General features: G+C 40.2%; 1 protein-coding gene across 4 annotated transcripts in view; it reads left to right on the top strand.

Annotated features, from left to right (window-relative positions):
- rfc1 (replication factor C (activator 1) 1) overlaps positions 1-21245 on the top strand; it is a 105144-nt gene that overhangs the window by 28200 nt on the left and 55699 nt on the right. For 3 of the 4 annotated variants that reach the window (XM_048595624.1, XM_020530095.2, XM_020530094.2), the window contains exons 2-6: positions 6191-6316; positions 6491-6566; positions 9052-9162; positions 17991-18226; positions 19164-19238. In XM_048595624.1, coding sequence (XP_048451581.1) covers positions 6512-6566; positions 9052-9162; positions 17991-18226; positions 19164-19238 — 477 coding nt within the window. In that variant the 5' untranslated portion in view covers positions 6191-6316; positions 6491-6511. The remainder of the gene's footprint in view (positions 1-6190; positions 6317-6490; positions 6567-9051; positions 9163-17990; positions 18227-19163; positions 19239-21245) is intronic. The other variant, XM_020530096.2, reaches the window with a different exon arrangement.

Genomic DNA, 21245 nt, shown 5'->3' with positions numbered 1-21245 from the left:
ACTTTAAGGGCATTTAAATGGTCATTGGATAAACATATGGATGATAATGGAATAGTTTAGGTTAGATGGGCTTCAGATTGGTTTCACAGGTCGGCGCAACATCGAGGGCCGAAGGGCCTGTACTGCGCTGTAATGTTCTATGTTCTATGATCCAACATGCCTTGTGTCCATTTTCCTCATAACCTTTGATTTCCCCCACTGATCAAAAATCTGTTTATCTCAGCCTTAAATATACATGAACTCTGCACCCACAGCTCACTGTGACAAGGTGTTTTGAAGACATGCTACTCCCTGAGTGAAGCAATTCCTCCTCATTTTAGTCTTAAATTCGTAGCCCCTTTATTCTGAGACAATACCCTCTGGCAGTGAAATCACTCATCATATTTTAGCATAAACTTTGTAGAAGCCCAATGTAAATGTTCAATGAATGTAGACTGACCTGTATAGGAGTATCTGTGACTTGATGGGATTAATTTTATGAAATTTTATATTTTAGGCCCAAGTATTCCAAAGTTGTCAAGCTGGTTTTCCTGGTGAAATAATTATTGTTTGAAGAGTGAACTGAGGTGACATCCCCTTGTGGATATAGTTGGGAATGGATTATATAAAAGCAGAAGAGAAATCTGGCTGGAGCTAGATTGGTAGAGCTGCTTTTCTGTAAAAGGAAGAGAAGAGGGAAGATGGATGTGCAGAGGGCATTGAATGCTTTCGCTGTACTGTGTAGTTGTCAGTTTGAGTGAAGTGTAGGCTTTCTCCTGATTTAAGGATTTCTTATAAGCTTTGCATAATTTCTATTTGAAAGTTTATCTTGATGTCGTATTTACACGTTGTGGTCAACTGGAACACGTTTTGCTGTTCTTGTAACAAAATGTTAAATAAATGTTTTGTTTAGAAGAAAAAACTATGATTTTTGTTTTCTTTTTCACGTCAGAATTGTGTAGTTGAGGGTTGCACAAGCTGGGAATAGCAGATGACCAGATTCATGCTTTCAGTTAAATGTTTATATTTAATGTGCATCAGTGAGGTCATACAGTTAAGGTTAGGTCAGAAGTGTGAATTGAGCTAATGCTTCCTTTCTGCTTTTGGTGTTGACACTTTAATAGGTTATGGTTGGTTTAATGTCTTATGCTTTGCCCAGTGGTCTTTTATTCATTGTGAGCAGGTTGGATATCACAGATAGGTGTATCTTCATCTGATGCAGCAATACTAGGCAGTAATCGAGAAAGGTTACATGTTGAATTGTCTTCCTGCTGTCTTTGCTGAATCAACAGATGGGGTATTGAATCTGCAATTTGCTTTGTGGAGCGAAAGCAGAGTTAATGTTCTTGAAGGGCCATTGGACCCAAAATGTTAACTCTACTTTCTCTCCACAGATGCTGCCAGACCAGAGTTTTTCCAGCAGTTTCTGTTTTGTTTCTGATTCCCAGTATCTGTAATTCTTTGGTCTGGAATTTACTTTATTTGACTCTTTTGTTCTGGTGAAATTATCCAGTAGGTCATCAAACTACTTGTTAACTTTTTAGCTTTTTGTTTTCTGCTTTGCAGTAAGTAGGCTGAATTGAATTATTCCTTAATTATGAAGTTAAATTCAATGCAAGTCTTAGATTTGAGAGTTTTCTTACTTTTTTAAGCAAAGTGCTCATAGAAGTAGGCAACAGTCAAGTGTAGTCTCTCATCTTTGATTGTGATCCCCTTTGAGTATTCCACTAGTCACCTTTTTTCAGTGGTACTACAACTAAACGTTGCATTGTGAACTTGTTAATGAATTCCGCCTAACACACTCCTTCCTCCCTCTTTTTCTACATTTCCTTCTGTATTTGCTGTATAATCCTTCTTCACTAATTTTGCTTCATAGCTGGACTTACCTTTCATAATGAGTGACTTCCTCCCTTGGTATTACAACTGATGTTATCAACTATTGCTAGGCTAATGCTATCAAAATGTCCTACCTTCCATTTTTCAAATAACTTGTTGATTACATGGCTGGTTTTAATGTACTGATCAGTATCCTGTCAAATTAATACCTTGTTTTAATGTAACAAAGCACTAATGTGTGGTGCTGGCAATTTGAATCCTGTCAGTTCCTGTCCACTGTCATGGATTATTATTGTGTTGCTGGAATAAGTTTTATTATTACTTTAAAAAAAAATAGTTGGCTTAGATTGGAGTGGAGTTGAGAGTTGTGGATTCGTCCTGTTTGCCATTATGATGAGTTCTAGGCTTAACTGGGCTGTCTGGGCAATCAGTGTAGTGCACCCTGCAACACCAAGTCTACTATTGAGTCGGCAACTCCACCACACGCGTTGTTGGTGCTCTTAAGGAGTAAGAGTGCATCTTGTATTAAATGTTACCAATAATGAAGGAATTGGGGATATTAATTTAGGTTTTTTTTATTGAATTGTTCATGTTTTGGCCTGTCAAAATCTTGGACATGATGGAGAAAGGTTAAATTATAGCTAGGAGTTGTGTTTGAATGCATGAAACAGGAGCAATAGAATCAGCTATTCGCCACAAGTTGCTGAGCATTATTTTACTATCTGTTTCGTTCCAAAGGAATGAGACCTCAATCTGTTTTAGCCAGTGGAAACAACACTGGAATGTATCTGTACACCTCTGGAGGAGGTAGCACCATCTCATTAATTAGTGCTGCTACTAAAATCCAGTCAGTCAAATGTAACTCTAACTCTGAAAAGTGTTAATTAATAAAAATCTTTTCTACTCAACAGTAGGCTGATGACACAACAAAAGCAAAGGGCTGTTGCAGTTTTAAATAATACTGTCCAATTGTGTTAGACTTTCACTTTCCTTCCAATGCCACCCTTCTCCCTAATATGCACATTGCAAAGAACATGCTTTATTTTACTTTACCACACTACAGGAAAGTGTGCCCAATTTATGTAGCTTTATAGTTCTGACTCCACTCCGACTCCTACCCTGGATGGCTTCTCACAGCTATGGAAAGTTTCAGGTTAGACCAAGAGATACAGGTGTACAATTAGGCCATTTAGTTAATTGGGTCTGTACTGCCAATCGATCATGGCTGATATGTCCATCAATCCCATTATCCTGCCTTCTCCCGATTTAACCTTTGATCCCTTTACTAATCAAGAACCTATCTATGTCTTAAATACACTCAATGACTTGGCCTCCACAGCCTTATGTTGCAGTGAGTTCCACTGACTGAAGAAATCCCTCCTCATCTCAGTTCTGAAGGGTCATCCCTTCACTCTGAGACTGTGCCCTTGGGTCTTAGTCTCTTCTACCGCATCTACGCTGTCTAGGCCTTTTAACTATCCTGAGTGTTTTAATTCTGTTCCCCCACCCCCATCCTTCTAAACTCCATCGAGTGCAGACCCTTAACTGCTTCCCATATGACAAGCCCTACATCCTCAGGATCATTCTTGTAAACCTCCTCTGGATCCGCTCCAACGCCAGCACATCCATCCTTCGGTATGGGGCCCAAAAGTGCTCACAATATTCCAAATGCAATCTGGCCAGGGCGTAATACAGCCTCAGTAGTACATCTATGGTCTTACACTGTAGCTGTCTTGAAATGGATGCTAACATTGCATTTGCCTTCCTCACTGTCAATTTAACTACATTCTAACTTCAGAAGGATCCTGAACTAGAACTCCTAAGTCCATTTGTGCTTTCAGATTTCTGAAGTCTTCCCATGTTTAGAAATACCATAGTGCATAACCTCACACTTTCCCACGTTATATTCCAGCTGCCATTTCTTCGTCCACTCTCCTAGTCCATCCAAGTCCTTCTGCAGCATCCCATTATCTCGACGCTACCTGTCCTTCCATTTATCTTTGTCAGCTGCAAGTTTAGCAATAATGCCCTCAGTTCCTTTGTCCAGATTGCTAATGTATAACATGAGTAGTTGTGGTCCCAACATATACCCTTGTGGACGTCACTGCTGCCATCCTGAAAAAGATCCCTTTACCCCCAGTCTCTGCTGTCTGCCAGTCACCCAATCCTCTCTCCATGCCAGTACCTTGCCATTATGGCCTGTTGTCTTATTTAGTGGCCTCCTGTGTGGCACCTTGTCAAAGGCCTTCTGGAAATCCAAATAGATGACATCCACTGACTCTCCTATGACTAACTTCCTTGTTATATATTTGGCAGGCATGATCTCCCTTGATGAAGTTGTGCTTTCTCAGCCCTATTTTACCATGCACTTCTAAGTACTCTGCAATCTCATCCTTAATAATGGACTCTGAAATCTTACCAATGACTGAGGTCAGACTGACTGGCCTATATTTTCCTGTCTTCTGCCTTTCTCCTTCCTTAAATGTGGGTGTTACCGTAGTCATTTTCCAGTCCTCTGTGACCCTCCCTGATACCAGTGATTCCTGAAAGATCACCACTAATGCTTCTACAATTTCCTCAGCTATCTGCTTCAGAACTCGGAGGTGTGGACCATCTGGTTTGGATGATTTAACCACCCTCAGAACTCTTTGGCTTCCCAACACCACCTCCTTAATGATGGTCTGTACTGACCTGTGTCCCGACTCTTTTAAATCATTGGTTTAATGCATTTATAAAACACTGGCCAGACGTCAGCTCAGCACCACATGTTATTAAGACTATGGAAAGGTATGGTGGAGAATTAGTAGAATGGCAGTAGGGAAGAGTGTCAGTTACGTGTGGTGATTGAGGCTGTTCTTAGATCAGGGAATGTTAAGAGGAGATTTGATAGGTGTCCCTGAGTGAGTGAGTAAGTAAGTAGAAATTATTTTCAGTAACAGAATAGTTAATGGTGAAAGGGCATAGATTTAAAGTGATTGATTGGCAATAGAATCAGAGATAACTTGATGGGCAACTTTTTTTGTACGTTGTATTGTGATCTGGAATGCGATGCCTGAAAATGTGCTGTAAGTAGGTTTAATAACATTTAGAAGGACTATGAATAAATATTTGAAGGGAAAAGTGCAGACAAGGCTCAGATCATAGAATCCCTACCATGGAAAAAGAGGCCATTTGGCCTGTCAAGTCTGCGTTGACCCTCCGAAGAACATCCCACCCAAACCCATTCCCCAACGCTTTATTTACCATTGCCAATCCACTTAACTTGCACTTACTTTTGGACTGTGGGAGGAAACTGGAGCACCTGCTGGAAACCCAGACAAACACAGAATAAGCAGGCCACACACAGACAGTTGCCCAAGGCTGGAATCGAACCCAGATCTCTGGTGCTGTGAGGCAGCAGTGCTAACCACTGAGCCATTGTGCTGCTCCTAAAGCACTGTAGGGAGTGTGCCGGGGAGTCTGACAAGTTAGATAGATCTGTGCCAGCTCTCTGGTAGAGCTAATTGTCCAGCTGGCTTCCTGTGCTTCAGTATCCTATGATAGGCTGTGTAGAGTCAGTGTATCTTGGCTGACATGCTGGCAAGAACGTTTGGCCTTATTTGCCCCAATTTGTAGAAGGAAGCATCCCCACGGATTTATTTTGCTAATAGATTTGGTCCCGTTAGAAATATGAATGCTTAGATGTTGGTTGAGATTAGCACTGTTCTTGGCTGAGACACCCACAATTGGAGTGCTTTCTGATACTGCATGATAAATTTCCGCAGGTGTTAAGTAGTGACATATACTTGCAAAATTGCCCCTTGGTGAAGAGTCAAATCTTTCAGTAGGGAAGACAGATTATTGATGAAAAAGTGGAAGAATCATTCAAATCTGGGGGTTTTAGTGAAACATGTTAGTTCTTAGTTTACAGAAATATTTCCAGAATAAGTTGTAGAGTTGTCTGATCTGGCCCCCTTGTTCCAGAAAGGCATACAGTAATACTCTACAGCTGCCATCGCTAACTTCTTATTGATAGTTCCATAAATTTTGTCTGTAGCAACCTGGAGGTCCATTAATCAGACTGATATATTAATCAGTCCTTGTGTGAAGAACTTTGTCTAATTAATCCATTCTATATTTGTATCTTGCTATTTGAAGTCACGACCCCTTCTCATCTTTCAATTTTATTCAAAATAATACTTTAATAATATTCCCACTTACCTGACCGTACTATTCTTTCGGGCCTGAAATGTAATAGTATTTTTGAGTGTATATATGTTGTTAACCCATTCTGAATTTGGGGGTACTGACCTATTCTACTTCTGTGGTAACACAAGTATCTCTCCATAACTTTAGCAGTAGTGTTAAAGAATTTAAAAAATTTTTATATTCTTAGGACATCAGAAGATTCTTTGGTGGCCTTTCTACTGGGAAGAAACCTGGGAATGAGGCTTTGGAAAAGAATCGGGCGAAAAATGTTGGCAAGAGCATTTCAGATGCGAAGAAGAAAACTGATGCCAAGGTCAGTTACTTTATATCTGTTTTAAAGTTCTGAATGTTTCAGTCTCACTAATATGTCAGTGAAATAAAGTGCAGATACATGGAGTGCCAATTTGTATCACGGCAATAAATGACATGGATACAGCTGTCCAACATCAATCCAATGGCTTAGACTTTATCTGTTTTGTGTTTTCAGTTAAAGGATTCACACGATTCAATGTCAGGAAAACCAAAGCCAGCACACCGGAAAAAACACATCATTTATGATTCAGGTAAAGAATTTTTGAATAAATTGGCTTCTTTGTACCATATATAAACAATTCTTGGGGCTGTTACGTGACAAATAACATTGGGTTGTGCAAATGCCAGGGAATGGCTATCACCAAAAAGACAGAATCTAATCATCAACCCTTGATATTAAATGGTCATAACATTGCTGAAATCCCCCATTTTCAACAGCTTTGGGCGTTAACATTGACTGGAAACCAAGTTGGCGCAGCCATATAGATACTGTGACAATAAGAATAAGTCGGAGGGTCAGAATTCTATAGCGAGTAACTCAATTGCTAATTTAAAACCTGTAAACTATCTACAATGCACAGATCAGAAATGTATGGAATATTCTCCATTTGCCTAGATACGTGAAGCTGAACAATACTTGAGAGACTTGACTGCATTCGGGACAAAGCAAACCTGCTTGATCCATGCCCCATCCACCATTTCACCCCTTCAACGATGCACAGCGCCAGCACCATATATCATCAAGATACATGCAGCAATTCACCAAGATTCCTTAGACTGCACTTTACAAATTGGTGACCACAGCCACCTAGAAGGATAAGAGCAGAGATGCACGTGAACACTACCACTTGCAACTCACCGGTAAGCCTGGCCGGTGACTTGGAAGTCCTGACTTGGAAAATATCATAGAATCCCTATAGGCCAGAAGCTAGGAATACTCCAGCGAGTAACTCACCTCCTGACTCCTCAAAGCCTGTCCGCCATCTACAAGGCACAAGTGAGGAGTGTGATGGAATACTCTCCACTTGCCTGGATGAGTGCAGCCCCAACAACACTCGAGTAACTTGACACCATCCAGGACAAAGCAGCCCTCTTGAATGGCACTACATCCACAAGCATTCACTCACTCCACCAGTGACGCTCAGTAGCAGCAGTGTGTACTATCTACAAGATGTACTGCAGAAATTCACCAAAGATCCTCAGACAACACCTTCCAAACCCACGACTACTTCCGTCCAGAAGGACAAGGGTATCAGACATATGGGAACATCACTACCTCCAAGTTCCTCTCCAAGTCACTCACCATCCTGTCTTGGAAATATATCGCCGTTCCTTCACTGTTGCTGGGTCAAAATTCTGGAATTCCCCAATAGCATTGTGGGTCAACCCACAGCAGGAGGACTACAGTGGTTCAAGAAGGCAGCTCACCACCACCTTCTCAAGGGCAACTAGGGATGGGCAAGAAATGCTGGCCAGCCAGCAATGCCCACATTCCACAAATGAATAGAAAAAACCCTATCCATACCCCTCATGATTTTATAAACCTCTATGAAGTCACCCCTCAGCCTCTGACACTCCAGGGAAGATAGGCCCAGCCTATTCAGCCTCTCCCTATAGCTCAAACCCTCCAACCCTGGCAACATCCTTGTAAATCTTTTCTGAACCATTTCTGAACCATTTCAAGTTTAACAACATCTTTCCTGAAACAGAGAGACCAGAACTGAACAAGGTGTTCCAAAAGTGGCCTAACCAATGTCCTGTACCACTGCAACATGACCTCCCAACTCCTATACTCAGTGCACTGACCATTAAAGGGAAGTGTGCCAAATGTCGTCTTCACCAGCCTGTCTACCTGTTCCACTTTCAGTGAACTATGAACGTGCACCCCAAGGTCTCTTTGTTTGGCAACACTCCCATGGACTTTACCATTAGGTGTATCAGTCCTGCCCTGATTTGCCTTTCCAAACTGCAGCACTTCACATTCATCTGAATTAAATTCCACCTGCCACTTGTCGGCCCATTTGCCTATCTGATCAAGGTCCCACTGTACTGTGGCGTTCTTCTTCGCTATTTACTACACCACCAATTTTGGCATCATCTGCAAACTTACTCAACATACCTCCCATATTCATATCCAAATTATTTATATAAATGACAAAAAGCAGTCGACCCCTTTGTGGACTGTTTTCAAGATATCACTATTTCATAGAATCCCTACAGTGTGGAAACTGGCCCTTCGGCCCAACAAGTTCTCACTGACCCTGAGAACATCCCATCCAGAGCATCTGCTATAACCCAACTAATCTACACATCCCTGAACACTACGGGTAATTTAGCATGGCCAATCCACCTAGCCTGCACATCTTTGGACTGGAGCCCCCGGAGAAAACCACACAGACACGGGGAGAATGTGCAAACTCCACGTACAGTCGCCCAAGGATGGAATCGAACTCTGGTCCTTGGTGCTGTGAGGCAGCAGTGCTAACCACTGAGCCACTGTGTCGCCCCGAATATATCTGTTGTTTCTTCAGTGTTGCAGGATCAGACTTCTGGAACCCCTTTCCAATGTTGTAGGTGCACCTGCACCAGATGGATTTAAGCAATTCAAGAAGTGAACTGCTCATCACCATTACCTCCAAAGGAGGCACTAAATGCTGATCTTGCCCACATCCCATGAAATAATAGAGTTCCTGGTTAGATAGAGTTAGTAAAGCATCTGTTTTTACTTTCCTGCAGATTCTGAATCTGAAGAGACTCCTCCAGATAAGAAATCCAAGAAAAACTCTTGCACCACCAAACCTATGAAAGCTTCTAAACTAGCGACTGTTACAGTGATTTCTGAAACTGGTACGAAACTGATCTGACCTATTTTCCTTTATATAATCCTATTCTTAGTTCTTGTTAAATAGCAGGGCATGACAGGTTGCCATGGTCTTCAACTTTCACTTGTGCCTGGTATGCTTCTCTTGCATCTTGAGGGCTAGTACACAATTCTTATCTCTCACCATTCAAAAAGTAGTCTGATTTATATTTCTTGGATTAAAGTGGATACTAAACTCTGTTCTACACATGTGCTTAATCGAACTGCTTTTCTTTGCAACTTCATTGATCCCAGTCGTGTTACTTGCTGTCCCTCTCGTTTTAGTATCATCCACAAACTGAGATGAAAGTCTAGATTTGGATATTCTAGTCACTAATAAATATGCTGAAAAGTTGATAACCTTACCTTGGTAACATCACCAAGCTTATTCTGCCAATTTGAGTACCTATGTTCCCTCAGCACCCTGTGTGTAAAATCATCCGTGTCAAAAAGCCAATTAGAATAATGTGCTGTCATTTTGCTGAGGAGAAATTGCTCTCTTGATTAAGTGGTATTAATTATTTAATCAGTACGGGTGGAAGTGGTCTTCTGGCTCTGGCATTTACACTCGATAAATAAAACAGAAGTCCAAAAACCCATTGAATATTTCTAAAGATAACTTTGATTAACTTACACCTACAGACTCCTCTTAAGAGAGCAATGTCTTTTGTTCAAGTAATTGGTTTCTGAATGATGCATTTTTCCATGCTTAATGACTAGCTGCATTTTAATATGACTAGAAGAAAATGGTTGATACAATTTCCGAAGATTTATTGTCTCTGATGCATTCTTCATAGAACCTGCATTCTCCATGCCAATAGTGTGGAATGTAGACTGTGTAGTAATGTAATTTACAGCAGCCGTTTTTGGTTGGAGTTGGTGTCTCTTGTTTTGGTTTAAAAGCTGTCCTTTTAGAACTTCATTGTCTCTGGTTGATGAGTTCAGAAACAATATTTGAGGCGATCATATCTTCATAACAACTCTCATTGAGTGAGTAACAAATCCAGCATACATTTTACAGGTTTTGGTGAAGTTTGTAACTTAGTTTAGTACAACACCTAGCTTACACACTGTCACAAAATGACTACAAAGTATAAACAAGATTCCGTTAATGTTTCAGTGCTGCAACCAGAGAAATGACTTTTTCTCATGTCGCTGTGCATAAATATCAACAATTTGGATAATGTACAGGTGTGCTGAACTCCATGAAAGCAGTTTGTGTTGTAAATGTGACCATACACTGTCAGATTGTAATCTGACCTTTTCTGACTGAGTTTGGCAAATAATAATCACTTTGACACAATTGCAGACTTGCAGCAATATTTTGTTTTTGTACGCTGTAAAATATGTTCAGTTTTTATGAACTTGTATAACTGGAATTGTAATGATAGGGGCACTTTTGCAGTAAAACACGTACAGCACGTAAGCTGCTTTAAGCTGCAGTTCATTTGAAGTTTCCTTTTTACACTTGCCTTACTGTCAGTTATTTTTAATGGTGATGAATTCAGCTGAGATAAGGTTCTATGGTTACTGGCAACACTTGGATGTTAGCATTCAAGTGTGGATTTGATAAATTTCCTTCAAATGGTTTATAGTAATTTGCAATTTATGTTGATCATTAGAAACGCAGAAGCTAGGAGTAGGCCATTTGTCTGCTGTGTCATTCAATATGATCACAGTTGATTTAGTTTCTCAATGCCATATTCCTGCTTTCTCCCCATACACTGTGATGCCTTTAATCTAAAAATGTATCTATCTCTTATTGACTCTGTACAATAGAATTCCAAAGGTTTACTACCCATTTGAATGAAGAAACTTTTCCTCATTTTGGTCCTAAATGGCCGGCCCCATTTCCTGAGACTGTGACCTCTGGTTCCCAAACCAGGGAAAGCCTCCTCTCTGGTCTGTTCAGCCCTGTAGAATTCTATATTTTTCAATTGCATCCCCTCTCATCTTTCTAATCTCTAGTGAGTACAGTTCAGTAAAACCAATCTCTTCTCGTTGAACAGCGCTGATTTCCAGTATCATCTTCATGAACCTCTGCTGAACTCCCTCTATGGCAAATATATCCTTTCTTGGGTAGGAAGACCTAACTTCATGCAATGTTCCAGATGCAGTCTCACCAAGGCCCTGTGTAACTGCAGTAAGGCATCCTACTTCTGAACTCAAAGCCTCTTGCAAATATACAATTTACATTCCTAATTGCTTTCTGCATCCACCTGTCTTCTTTGATTCATTGTCGTATAAGGACATCAGATTCCTTTGTACATCCACATCTTCCATTATACCACCATGTACTATTTTTCTCACCAAGTGTGTAAATTCACACCTAGGCGCATTGCATTTGCCATGTGTTTTCCCACTCATTTGACTTGTGTAAATCACCTTGAAACCTCCTTGCATCATCTTAACTCTCAATCCTTCCCAGTTTTGTGTTGTTAACCAACTTAGAACTTAAATGCAACATTTCCGTCATCCAGTCCCTTCATCTATATCATGAAAAGCAGTGTACTTTGGCAGGAAGAATAGAGGAGCTGAATAATATTTAAATGGAGAAAGACAGCAGAAAGCTACAGAACAGAGGGATTTGGGAGCTCTTGTCTGTGAATCTCAAAAAAAGCTAGCATCCAAGTCTAGCAGATGATAGGGAAGGCAAATGGAATGTTGGTCTTTATTCCAAGGGGAATGGAGTATAAAAGTAGGGAACATTTGCTAAAATTATGCAGTGTACTAGTCAGGTCATTGTTGGAATACTGTAAACAGTTTTGGGCCCCTTATCTGAGAAAAGATACACTGGCATTGGAAGCAGTAGAGAGAAGGCTGGTACTCAGTAAGGGGGACTGTGTTGTGAGAATATGTTGAGTAGATTGGGCCTGTACTTGTTGGAATTTAAAAGAATGAGAGATGACCTTAATGAAACAAAGAAGATTCTTATGGGATTGGCAAGATGGATGTGGAAAGATTGTTTCCCTTTGTGGGAGAGTCTTGGACCAGAGGGCATAACCTCAGGTTAAGAGGTCACCCATTTAAGACAGTAATGAGGAGGGATTTCTTCTCTGAATGTAATGAATTTGTGGAATTTACCGCAGGTGGCTATTGACGTTGGGTCATCAGGTATTCTCAAGCCTGAGGTAGACAGATTTTTAATCAGTAAGGGAATGGAGGATTATGGAGAAAAGGCAGGAATGTGGAGTTGAGGGTTATCAGATCAGTCATTTATCTCATTAAATGGTGGTGCAGACTTCATGTGTTGACTGGCCTACTTCTGCTCCTTTTGTTTTGTGGTTTGATGGCCTAAGCCTTGCAGTCTTGCACTGGTCACTGGGGGGAAAAAATAATTTATTCTCACTATTTGTTTGCTGTCTGTCAACCAGTTCTCAATCCGTTCCATTATATTGTCTCCAATCCCCTGTGCTGTACTTTTGCCCATAACCTCTTACATAGAAACCAAAAGAACTGCGGAGGCTGTAAATCAAGAACAAAAACAAAGTTGCTGGGAAAGCTCAGCAGGTCTGGCAGCATCTGTGAAGGAGAAAACAAAGTTAACGTTTCTGGTCCAGTGACCCTTCCTCAGAACTGATGAGTTCTGAGGAAGGGTCACCGGACCCGAAACGTTAACTATTTTCTCCTTCACAGATGCTGCCAGACCTCTTATATAGAACCTTATCAGGAGCCTTCAGAAAATACAAATACACCACATCCACTAGTTCTTCCTCAATTAATTATTAGCTACAGTCTCAAAAAACTGCACTAGATTTGCCTCTCATAAACCCATGCTGGCTTTGTCAAATCCATTAAATGCTTTCCAAACATTCTGTTATCACCTATTTTATAATTGGCTTCAGCATTTTTCTCAACTACTGATATTAGGCTAACTAGACAGTAATTCTCTTTCTTTTTCCCTCCCCTTTTTGATAGTGGGATTATATTTGCCACTCTTCGTAGGAACTGCTGTGGAGTCTGTATAATTTTAAAAGATGCATCCAGTGTTCTGACAACAACTTACTTGAGTGTTTTGGGATATCAATTATTAGACCTTGGTGACTTGTCAGTTTGTGACTCCATTAATTTCCCCAGCACTGTTTTCTTACTAATACTGATTTCCCTCAATTCTTCCCTCACTGGTTTTCTAACATTTCTGGGAGGTTATTTGTGTGCTGTTGTGAAGACAGAACCAAGGTATGCATTCATTCCCCTGACGATTCTTTGCTCCCTGTTATAATTTTGCGGCTTCTGACTGAACCTACATTTGTCTTTAGTAATCCTTTGTCTCCTCACTTATTTATAGAAGATTTTGCCTTCAGTTTTTTTTGCGTCCTCCTGCAAATTTACTCCCATTCTCTCTCTTCCCTCTTTGATAAAATATCTTGATCTTCTTTTCTGAATTCCAAAGTGTTCCCAATGCTCTAGCTTGTTGCTTTTTCTGGCAATTGTATCTCCTTTCTGGATCTCTATGTAATCTTTGGTTGTGACACCTGTCCTAGTTTAATTTTTACAGTAGACAGGAATGGATAATTGCTCTAATTTATGCACGCATTCTCTAACTATTGCCTGCACTTGCATTCCCTTTGATATCAAAAGCACTGTTCAGTCTCACTTTCTTTTCCGCACTGCCGCGTGCTCTGCCCACCCTCTCTGTTTCTTTCCCACCCCTCCTTTCATGCTCACCCACTCTTGTACTGTCTTCTGCATGCTTCACTTATGATTGTGCAGAAATCAAAAACCTTTAAAAAGATATTTGAGTTTCCAGAGACCAACTTAAAGGAATTGCACGATAGTATTTCGACTCTTAACAGTTCTGCTGTAACAAACGAATTTATTACAACATTGACAAAACATTACCCTGTAGACAACCAAAACTGCATAAAAGAGAACCCTTACTATTCTTTTACTACTACTAATAATCTCACACCACATTGTTTTTCTGTATTTTTCCATGGATGTGAGCATCACTGGCAAGGCCAGCATTTGTTGCCTCTCCCTTGTTGTCTTTTAGCTGAGTGATTTGCTCAGCTATTTCCAAAAGGCAACATTATTGCTGTGGATCTGGAGTTGGATGGCAGACCAGACTTGGTAACAATGGAATATTCCATTCCCTAATGGACATGAGTGAACCTAGCGAGTTTTAGGGACAATTGCAATAGGTTGATTGTCATAATTACTGCAAAGCTATCGTCCCTGACAACTTTCTCTGTCTCAGAATCTGAAGGTCTGTGCACAGTTAGCCTGGCTGTTCCTGTCTTTGATTTTAGGTGTGAACGTTTTTATAACTTGCTCCCACTAAGTCTCAACCAGGGTCCCCCTGTCTCCAGGGAAACCCAACCGCAGAGGACTGTTAGGCAGGTGACAAAAATCATGTGATCTTTTTCATTATTCAATTTTATCTTGAATTGAAGAGAATCCTAACTGAATAAACATCGTGAAGAGATTTGAAGAGCTTTTCAAAATCATGAGCCTGAAGAGGTTGGGAAAATCTTTAGTGGTACGAGGAATGAGAGGGCATTGTTTTAAGATAATTGATGAAAGAAACATCGGAGACATGAGAAACCTTTTCACGCAATGAGTGGTTGGGGTCTGGAATGTGTTGCCTGAGTGTGTGGTGGAGGTAAATTCAACTGAGGCTTTCAAGAAAAAATTGGATTACTACCTGAAAAAGAGGGATATTCAGGATTATGGAGAGTAGGCAAGAGAATAGCACTCAGAGATATGCTCATTCAGAGAGCCAGCACAGACGTGATAGGAAGTGATCACAACCTGTGCTGTGACGAGTAAGAGATTCTGATTCTGTGAAAACATAATCGCGAAATCACAATTGTAGCATTCCCAAAGCTTTCCAGCACACACGCTTCCACAATCCATGATGCCTCTGACAAAAGACTGTTAATAAAAGATATTAAATCGATTTGGAAATTTGGATAATAATCAACTAGAAGAAATTATTTACGATGAAAGTTGACCTTAATGAATTATGGAACATGGCCCATTCTCCTAAATCACTAATCTGAGAGGGCAGTTAAATGGTATTGATTCAGACTTTGTGACTTTGGCTCAGAGATTTCAGGACAGTTTTAAAAAAAAAAAGAATCCTTGAACTGTGACACCTGGTACAATTACCAATTCCAGTTGTATAATGTTCCATCTTTGTTCCTGCTACCATTGTGTTGGTATCTCTGCAAACAGATGTTTTTGACCTTGATACTTGGAATTACTCTATTATCAGGCTAGATAAGACTGGGGCTTACTTTTTTTTCAAAACAACTATTATACTGTATGGAAAGGTATTGCACAACTTGTCAAGGTTAGATATTGGTGCAATAGGCATGAGTATAATCTTTTGCTCATCTACCAGTAAGTGTTTGTGTCGTTGTGACTAATGGTTGCTTCGGAAAAATAACCAGATATTTGAAATAAACCTCCTATCCAATTATCTTATTTCTTTTCAGACCATTTCTTTCAAATTGAACATAGAAATGATCCAGAAAATGTGTCTCTAGACTGACCTGCTGTTCATACCAACCCCATGATAAACCTCTAACATTGTTTTGCATTGCAATTAAGTGAAATTAGAATCTTGTAATCTGAGTAATAGACTAAATTATTTTTTGAAATTTTGAGGGTAGTGGACAAAGACCGACATGGGTGTGTACTTAGAATTATGTTTGGTGTATCCTTATATAGCATTCGTGGGGATACTCTGATGGTGTGAAGTTGGAGGCAGCACCTGAGAACAAGTTGAACTTTCCTGCCCAGCATATTTTGTGTGTAGAATTTTGCTTTCAGCATAGACTTTTTCTCCCCATGGACCTGGCTGACAAAATACTACGGTGCAGAGGGAGAAAATAAAGATGATTAATGGCACTTGGGTTTATATAGCTCATTTTAAATTAGTGAAACCTCCTAAGATGTATCACAGGTCCACTGTCCAACAAAATCTGACCTTGGGTCTCATGAAGATATTTGAACAGGTGATCAAAAGTATTGGTCACAGAGGTAGGTTTAAAAGAATTACTTAAAGCAGGATGGAAAGGTAAGGAGGTTAGGAGTTGAAATTCTCAGGTTTAGAGCATTAGTAGACGGTTGCCAGTGGTGGAATGACAAGGATCAAGGTTGTGAAGAGGCCAGAGTTGAACAAGCAACGATACCTTTAAGGGTATAAATTCAACATAGCAGCTTGTCAGGATGCTGAAGTGATAGTGTCCCTAACTCTGGATCAGGAGGCCTGGGTTCGAGTTTCACCCGAGTCTCACCAGATGTGTGTTATAACGTCTGAATAGGTTCATTAGAAACAATGTCAACATGATCATTGCAAGATTAAATGACAGTCTGTCTTTTTTTTATGCTTTTATGTTCTGCGAGGGGCTGGAGGATGTTAGAGATCGTGAGGAAAACTGAGGAATTTGAATACAGTGATGAGAATTTCAGGATCAAGGCTTTGCTTTGCGTGATTCCAATATTGGTCAGCAAACAGAAGGCTGATAGATGAATGGGACTTGGTGTGACTTGGAGTGTAGGCAGTAGAATTTGGGTGAGCTCAAATTTATGAAGAAGGGGTGGCTGACTAGGAGAGCATTGGAACAGAGGTGGATGATGGCTTTACAATAGTAGATAAGCTGGTTTTTTAACTTGGAAATTAGGTGATACTGCATGACTGGAGGTAACAGATTATTGGTAAAGAATTATGTAGGTTTGTTTGTTTTTATTTTGAAGCCCTTGCTTCTGGTTAATGCCAGGTGATAATGTTCCCTAATAGCTGCATCTGACAACAATTCTACATTTGGCAACAAGTGAAGTGCTATATGGTTAGAAAAGTTGAGTTTAATGGAAAACTTGATGGTAGTTAAAATAGAAATGCTGAAAATACTCCGACTGGGCAGCATCTGGAGAGAGTAAACAGTTAACATTTTATGTTGTGGATCTTCCATCAGACTAGAAATATCAGTTTAACCAAGTACAAAAGGGGAAGGGGAGTTGGAGAACAAGAAGGAAGGCATGGTTTGGTAAATGATGAAAGGCACAAGGTAAAATGAAATGTTATGGGACAAGTAACAAAACAAAGCATGGGTCCAGAGGAGATGGAAATGGGAAAAGCAGAATCCTGACCAGCAGTAATAATCTGGGGAAATAAAGGGGCAGAAATTATGATCCAAAATTATTAAACTCGTGTTGAGTTCAGAAGGCAATAAAGTACATCATCAGAAAGGCTAGGTACTGTTCCTTAAGCTTGCTTTGAACTATATTGGGACAATGTAGAAGGCTGAAGACAGTCTGCCTTCTAGACTTTGTGACTAAAAGGAGAAGGCTCTCAGCCTGGTAATGGGGGTGAGGCCTAGAGGCACAGACCTTCTTATTGATATTGGACCAATAGGGGTTCTCCATTTCACCCGAATAACACTGTTGCAGCCATCCTCTGTTATGAGCATTTCCTGCCTGAGTAAATACACAGGGATAATGTAAAGTATTCTTTCTTTCATCTGTTCACTATAGTCATTAAATTTTCAGAATTAGATTATCTCTGAACAGCTAGGTTTTGAAAGAAATTAAGAACCTCGAAGCTTCATGGAAGATTTCTTCATAAAACCCAGAAGGAATGGATTAAACCCTTGCATTTAATCAGACCATGTGTCCTGCAGTGTGACAAGTTGGTTGCATTTAAAAATAAATTTTCAAAAGTGGCCTTTGTATTGGGTTAGTGATGATGCTGTCTGATACTTGGTACTGCTTGTCCTTTATGACGCCAGCAACATTTGTTGATTGGCATTTTTTTCTCTCTCTCTTCTCCCCATGCCCTAAAACTCTCCCTTGATGACTTGTCAAGATGAAGAGGAGGATTTTCAACAAAGTAGGAAGATTGTCCAGAAATATCAAGAAAATGGTAGCCACCCTGGAACATCTGGCTCTGGAAGGTCTGCAGACAGTAAACCACAGGTCAAACCACCACAGCCTAAACCAGCAAGTCCAGTGAAATTCACCTGCACATCAGTGCGCGATTACTTTGGCACAAGCACAGTGCAGAGATCAAATAAAAAACTGGTGGCTAGCAAAAGAAAAGCAGTAAGGACATTTTTACATGTACATTTACAATACCTATGTTTATCATTTAACCGTAGTTCTGTTTGGAACTGGGTTGTTTGAATAAAATTGAACTGTCTAGATTATTACTAAGGTCCATGAGTATAACTCTGAATGCCTTTCTTCTCCTCCCCCTTGCAATTGTATAGTTTTGTGAAGTCAACAATGATTTGGTTGCTAATGAACTTTAAATCTTAGGCTTTCTTTGCGTCATTTTTCTCTCCAGAAATCTTTGACCCTTTCCAATCGACGTTCTTCACGTGACTTTAGAAATTGTGCAGTAATGAGATATTTGATTGCAAAAGCAATCTTAAATGTGTACTTGGAAGGGGGAAATCCTTACTTTGGTGTTTTTTTTTTTGTGTCCCCCTTTCTGATTTGTATGGCTCAGTACCATTTTGTCCAGTCGATTTACAGCCCTAAAGTTAATTTTTGTCTGTTTCCCAGGGGTTGTCAACTAGCTGAGCAGATAATAGGAGTTGGATTGGAATCCTTTTGCAGAGATTATTTGTCCACTTGATAATCTCTTTATCCATTGGTTCGTTAGAGGAGTTTAAAAAAAAGTCAATGGGAGCAAAGTTGTGTTACCAGGTGCGATCCGGCTTCAAAATCTGTTTTGAACAGAGAAGTTGATTTCCGCTGAGGCAGTAAAGTAAAACAGCTGCAGTTGATCGCCACACACTTGCATGGGGGAGGGCAACACTGCATTTGCTACTCTTGTTCACAACAAGTATATCCTCCTGAATGAGCATGTGCGTGACTTGGGTTTGTTATGTTGCCATATTTGAAACCGTTGGATACCCAGATGATATGTCCTGCTCCAGCTTGTAGTTGGTTATGTCCAGTTGGATGAGGAAATTACTTAGTGACTGCCCCTAAGAAGCCTTGAAATCATTTAACATTATTCCTCTTGTCTTAGCCTTCAGGCAATGCTGATTCCACAATAGATGACGAGGAGCTAGCTCGCCAGCTGCAGCTTGATGAGGATGCAGAGGTAATGGATGCTGAAAGACTTACTAAGCATTTAAAGAGACAGTTCAAGTTCCAAGCCTTTTCTTCTTAATGTAACAGCTGCCTTCTAGAATTAATGCACTTTTAGATAATGATTTTAACAGTAATTATGTCTAAGTGAATGTTTACACGTACGGTCAGTATGTTGCTTCCTGGGTGCTAGAGTCAAGGGAGTTTTGGAGCAGCTACAGGATGTTCTGAAATGGGAGGGTGAACATCCATTGGTCGTGTACACATTGATACCAACGACATAGGTAAGAAAAGGAGTGAGGTCTTGACAGCAGCATATAGACAGTTAGAAAGCAAATTTAAGAAGTAGGACCTCAAAAGTAGTGATTTCAGGATTACTACATGTTAGTGTAGAAATAGCAGGACATGTCCGATGAATTTGTGGTTGGAGAGAGAGAGGGGGTGAGAGTTCCAGGTTCATGGGGCATTGGGGCTGCTTCTGGGAAGGTGGACCAGTACGCAAACTGGACAAGTTGCACTCGTGCAAGACCGGAACTGATTTCCTAGAAGGAATATTTGCTAGTGTGTTTGGGGAAGATTTAAACTAAAATGGCAGGGGAATGGGAACCTATACAGGGGGATAGTAATGAGGGAACAAGGATAAAAACAAAAGACAGAATCAAAACTAAGCAAAGTTTTTTTTAATATAAGCGGAGAATTCAAACCATAGTGCAAAGTAATGTGAAAAGGACTAAAAATGTTTAGGCGATGAGATTTAAGGCCTTCTGTCTTAATGCATGGAGCATTTGCAGTAAAATGGATGAAATGGTTGTGCAAATAAATTAATACGAGAAAGTTGTGATGATGGAGATGTGGGTGCAGGGTGATCAGGGATGGAAACTGAAAATCCAAAGGCATTCAGTTTTTTAGAAAAAACAGATGAAGAGGAAAGGGAGGTGGGCATTGCTGATTAAAGAAGAAATTAACGGAATATTGGCTTCGGTTAAGTGGAATCTGTACAGGTAGAGCTTAGAAACTCCAAGGGGGCAGAATATGACATTGGGGATTATATATAGACCACCAAACTGTAGTGGTAATGTTGTGGAAAGCATTAAAAAGGAAATCAGAGATGCAAACAATAGTGCTACATCTGTAATTACGAGTAAATTTAACCTGCATATAGATTGGGCAAATCAAGTCAATAGCAATGCTATTGAGCAAGAATTCCTAGAGTGTTTATGAGATGGGTTTCTGAATCAGTACGTTGAGGACAGGCCATCCGAGACTGGGTGTTGTGTAATGACAATGGAATAGTTGGCAGTCTATTTGTGTGTAGCCCCTTGGGGAAGAGTGACCATATTATGATAGAATTATTCATTAAAATGGAGAGTGACGTAGTTGATTCTGAACACGAGGGTTCTAAATCTAAATTAAGGAAACTACAATGGTATAAGGCACGAGATGGTTATGATAAATTGGCAATCATCAGTAAGAGGGATGACTGCGGATAGGCAATGGCAAACATTTAAAAAATGCATGGAGGAATGGCATTCCTGTCTGGCATAAAAATAAAACTAGAAAGGTGGTCCAGTCATGACTAATGCGGGATATTAGTATTAAATTAGGAAGGGGCATACAAATTGGCCAAAATGAGCATCAAGCTTGAGGATTGGGAACAGTGTAGGTTTCAGCAAAGGAGGACAAAGGGACTGAGTAAGAGGGGGTAAATACAATGTAAGAGTAAGCTTATAGGAGACCTGCAAACTGATTGTGAAAGCTTCTATAGATGTGAGAAGTGAATTGATTAGTGAAGACAAATGTAGACCCCCTTACAATCAAATGGAAGAAGTTATAGTGGGGGACAAAGATGGCAGACCAATTGAATACTGTGTTTTGGTTATGGCTTCAAATGATTATGACACAAATAACATCCCAAAAATATTGGGGGAATGTAGGATCTCTTGAGAGAGGAACTGAAGGAAATCAGTATTAGTATGGGGAGATAGTAGGAAGTGCAGATGCTGGAAAATCTGAGATAACA

This window comes from Rhincodon typus, chromosome 1 (assembly GCF_021869965.1).
Source record: "Rhincodon typus isolate 14 chromosome 1, sRhiTyp1.1, whole genome shotgun sequence".
NCBI lineage: Eukaryota > Metazoa > Chordata > Chondrichthyes > Orectolobiformes > Rhincodontidae > Rhincodon > Rhincodon typus.
This window is presented reverse-complemented; position numbering and strand designations above follow the sequence as displayed.